The 3,339-nt window shown below is 58.1% G+C and overlaps 2 protein-coding genes across 2 annotated transcripts; one reads left to right on the forward strand and one right to left on the reverse strand.

Annotated features, from left to right (window-relative positions):
• The first annotated feature begins 370 nt into the window (after window positions 1–370).
• On the forward strand, window positions 371–1,499 carry LOC123092768 (membrane protein PM19L). Its single transcript, XM_044514594.1, has 3 exons — window positions 371–610; window positions 699–964; window positions 1,057–1,499. The coding sequence occupies exons 1-3, from the start codon at window positions 484–486 to the stop codon at window positions 1,177–1,179; spliced, it is 516 nt and encodes a 171-aa protein (XP_044370529.1). The 5' UTR covers window positions 371–483; the 3' UTR covers window positions 1,180–1,499.
• LOC123092758 (acetylajmalan esterase-like) lies at window positions 1,474–3,120 on the reverse strand. Its single transcript, XM_044514582.1, has 3 exons — window positions 2,838–3,120; window positions 2,534–2,746; window positions 1,474–2,438 (listed from the first exon to the last, which is right to left on the reverse strand). The coding sequence occupies exons 1-3, from the start codon at window positions 3,112–3,114 to the stop codon at window positions 1,705–1,707; spliced, it is 1,224 nt and encodes a 407-aa protein (XP_044370517.1). The 5' UTR covers window positions 3,115–3,120; the 3' UTR covers window positions 1,474–1,704.
• Window positions 3,121–3,339: the final 219 nt, after the last annotated feature.

A 3,339-nucleotide genomic window follows, 5' to 3' on the forward strand; every position in this document is an offset into this window, starting at 1 on the left:
AATCCCTTAATTTTCTTTCGAAAAAGATTGTTGGAAGTTCTGACGGGTCCTTTCGAGGCTGGCGTTGCCGAGCAAGAGGGAAAAGGACATATGCAATCCATGCTTGAAGCTAAAGCTTTCCCTGTCCACGAGCATATCACCCTATTCACCTGCCGAAGAAAAGAATGCCTGGTCCCGTGCAAGGAGAGGAGAGGAGAGGAGATCCGTCCCTTGCAGAGCGCAAAAGCAGCAGACCCCGAGCAAAGGCTCGCTTACTTGCAAAGAAACGGCAGAATATCTTTGGCTTCTTCGTGTGCATCTCTTAGCTGCCTCCCGACCTTTTCACCAAAGGAATGCATTTTCCGTGGCGTTTATATATCCCGCCGATCACCACGCCATATCAGCACACCACGATCGGAGGAGCATAGCAAAGGGAGCGAGCTGAGCACACGAACACGCACGGCGCATCTATCTCGTGTTCAGTAGCTTGCAGCTAGCAATAGCATGGCGAGCGGGGGCCTCAAGACGATGGCCTCGGGCCTCCTGTTCCTGAACCTCATCATGTACGTCGTCGTCGCCGTCATCGCCGGCTGGGCCGTCAACTACAGCATCGAAGACAGCGCCCACTCACGTAAGCCCATCGCGCGCAAGCACGACATGCATGTGTGCGTGTGTCGCATCGACTACGGTATGTTTGATTTGCTGTGGCGTTGATGCAGTGAGGGGCGCGTCGCCGCCGGTGCGCCTGTTCCCGATCTACTTCCCGATGGGCAACCTGGCGACGGGGTTCTTCGTCATCTTCGCGCTCCTGGCCGGCGCGGTCGGCATCTCCACCTCGCTCACAGGCCTGCGCGACGTCACCGAGGGCTACCCCGCCAGCATGATGTCCGCCGCCGCCTCCGCCCTCGTCACCTGGACCCTCACCCTCCTCGCCATGGGACTGGGGTGCAAGGAGATCAGCATCGGCTGGAGGCCCCCGAGCCTGGTAATTAAGCACGAGTAAATCAATGGAGAATCTGTCGTGTCCATCTCTTGTCCATGTGTAACCTAGCTAACGCGGCTCGTCTGTGTGTGCAGCGCGCGCTGGAGACGTTCACGATCATCCTGGCGGGGACGCAGCTGCTCTGCGTCGGGTCGCTGCACGCCGGGGCGAACGCGGCCATCGTTCAGACGCCTATGGGAATCAGAGCAAGGGTCTGATCGGTCGACGCGGGCAGGCCGTCGATGGAGTGTGGTCTATTTGAAGGTGCAGCATCATCTTGACAAGGATTATTGGTTTGCGAGTGCGTGCGTGAGTGCGTGTGTGCGTGTGATGTGAATATATGCGGATTATATGTGCTACTGCGTCGGGGTTGTCAGGGTTTGTGTGCGCTTGCGGTGAATTTGTCTCCGGCCGGTGGTTGTGACGATTACATAACATGTCGAGTAGTATTATTCTCTAATTTGTGGGACTGTCGCACTCTGTACAAAATCTGGCAAATATATAACGTTGGTCATGCAAAATCTGGCAAATATTACTACTTCCGGGCTCCATTTATACAACAGCGTATTGAACGAATAAACGGTACGCATGCAGCTGCGTAACTGAACAGAGACAGGTGAAGCAGAGCTTTCACAAATTCAAAAACAGCTCTGTTTTTTTTTTGAGACAAAGAAGCAGCTCGTACGTACAATGTGGCTACACCAGTCGGAGGCCCAAACCGCCAACAAACGTGACGACCCGCGTCAACTGACGGGCGGGCAAGGCTTCTGGCGCGGGAGTTTCACCGCAGCCGGGCACGCGAGCCCTCGGCGATACAGCAGCTCGGTCATGACGCGGTAACCATGCTGCGTGAGGTGGATGCCGTCCCAGCTTGGACGCCTGCTCGGGTCCGCGCACACCGTCGTCCCCGGCGCGCCACACAGCCTATTACTATCAAAGTTATAAGCGCCGCCGCTTGCGCCGCAGCACGCCCTACGCAGGGCCGCGCCGCCCTCGAAGCCGAGCCGCGGCGCGTGGCGAAGGATCTCGAGGTAGGCGGCGAAGTAGTCGGCGTAGGCCACCGTCGCGTCAGGGTACGACCGCCGCAGCTCGCCGATGGCGTGGCGCAGGCGCTCGTCGTGCGCGCGCGCCAGGACGTTGAAGGAGACGAGGCAGCCGTCGCCGTCGCGCAGCGATGCGGGTCTCGACGCCGTCGCCGCTCTCAGGTAGCTCGGCAAGCACCCGATGGGGAAGTTGCCCGGGATGACCATTCTCGTGGCGCCCATGTCCAGCACCTCCTTGGCTGCGTCTGCTATGGATTGCACGACCTCGGGTACGAGCGCGAGGGCGTGCGCCAAGCTCTCCGCGCTGCGGGTAGCATTGCTGATCGGGTCATATCTACCATTCGTCCCTCGGCGCTGTAGGAAGACGTAGTTGTAGTCGTTTCCGCCGATCTCCCCCAGCATCACCAGTGAACTCGCCAGTTTTTTCCGTATCTCTGCAGTACAAAGTTAACTTTTTGCATCAGCTTAATTTGTGATTTGGTGGCAAGTTAATTGCAGTAGCTTAATGAGAAGGTGAATGGCAGTAGACCTCGAGGGGAGTTGGTGGTGGAGCTCATGAACTCCTTGAACCATCTGAGCTGAACTCCAAGGGAGCTGTTGGTGTGGGGGACGGTGACCCCCCTGTTGGCCAGTGCCGTCGTGCTGAGCGCGGTGGCTCCGGCTACGGCGAAGTTGACACCGTGCGTGAAATCCGCGCGCCTGTCCAGGTATGGGTTGAGCAGCGGGAGGCCGAGACCTTCAGCTGCGCACAACCACAAATGCTCGCTCGTTTAAAGACAGTAGAGAGCTAGCAGCCTAGCATGCATTTTACTAGCCGGCAAATGGACATGTACCAAGGAAGTCGATCATGAGGAAGCCGTCGGAGCAACGGCCGGTGGGGCGGCCGATGGTGACGCCGTAGGGAAGGCCCGTAGTGTAACGCAGTATTCCGGTGTCGCCTTGCCGGAGGAGGTTCCCCGTGTCCGAGATGGAGTCCCCGAAGTTGTACATGGCCGTGATGCCGCCCACCGTTTCCTCCGAAGGTGAGACCTGCTGCGGCGGCGGCGCTGCGACGCGGGTGCCCGCGAGGAGCAGCACCATGAGTAGGCGGCGTGCTAGAGCAAGAGCCATGGATAATGTGTCCTCTTCGTACCCCCGGAACGAGCCGATCCATACATATATACACGAGTGCGGTACGCAAAGCTAGTGCATGTCCCTCTGTCCTCACAGAAATACACAGATACAGTTGGTAGCTATGAGCATTTGGAACGGCAGCGCCAGCAGCCGGCGCAATAAGTCGCTCACACCAAGCCCCTTGACCTACTGATGAATTTTTGTTATTTCTGGCGGGCGGCG

The sequence above is a fragment of the Triticum aestivum genome, chromosome 1B (assembly GCF_018294505.1).
Source record: "Triticum aestivum cultivar Chinese Spring chromosome 1B, IWGSC CS RefSeq v2.1, whole genome shotgun sequence".
NCBI classification, from domain to species: Eukaryota; Viridiplantae; Streptophyta; class Magnoliopsida; order Poales; family Poaceae; genus Triticum; species Triticum aestivum.

What these genes read in the sequence shown, in the direction of transcription:
- LOC123092758 (XM_044514582.1), bottom strand. Translation starts at nt 3,114, where the DNA reads ATGGCTCTTGCTCTAGCACGCCGCCTACTCATGGTGCTGCTCCTCGCG. An exon ending in CCTCATGATCGACTTCCTTG is followed by an intron (nt 2,747 to 2,837) that starts GTACATGTCCAT and finishes GGTTGTGCGCAG; the next exon opens with CTGAAGGTCTCGGCCTCCCG. An exon ending in CACCACCAACTCCCCTCGAG is followed by an intron (nt 2,439 to 2,533) that starts GTCTACTGCCAT and finishes TTTGTACTGCAG; the next exon opens with AGATACGGAAAAAACTGGCG.
- LOC123092768 (XM_044514594.1), top strand. Translation starts at nt 484, where the DNA reads ATGGCGAGCGGGGGCCTCAAGACGATGGCCTCGGGCCTCCTGTTCCTG. An exon ending in CGAAGACAGCGCCCACTCAC is followed by an intron (nt 611 to 698) that starts GTAAGCCCATCG and finishes GCGTTGATGCAG; the next exon opens with TGAGGGGCGCGTCGCCGCCG. An exon ending in GCTGGAGGCCCCCGAGCCTG is followed by an intron (nt 965 to 1,056) that starts GTAATTAAGCAC and finishes CTGTGTGTGCAG; the next exon opens with CGCGCGCTGGAGACGTTCAC.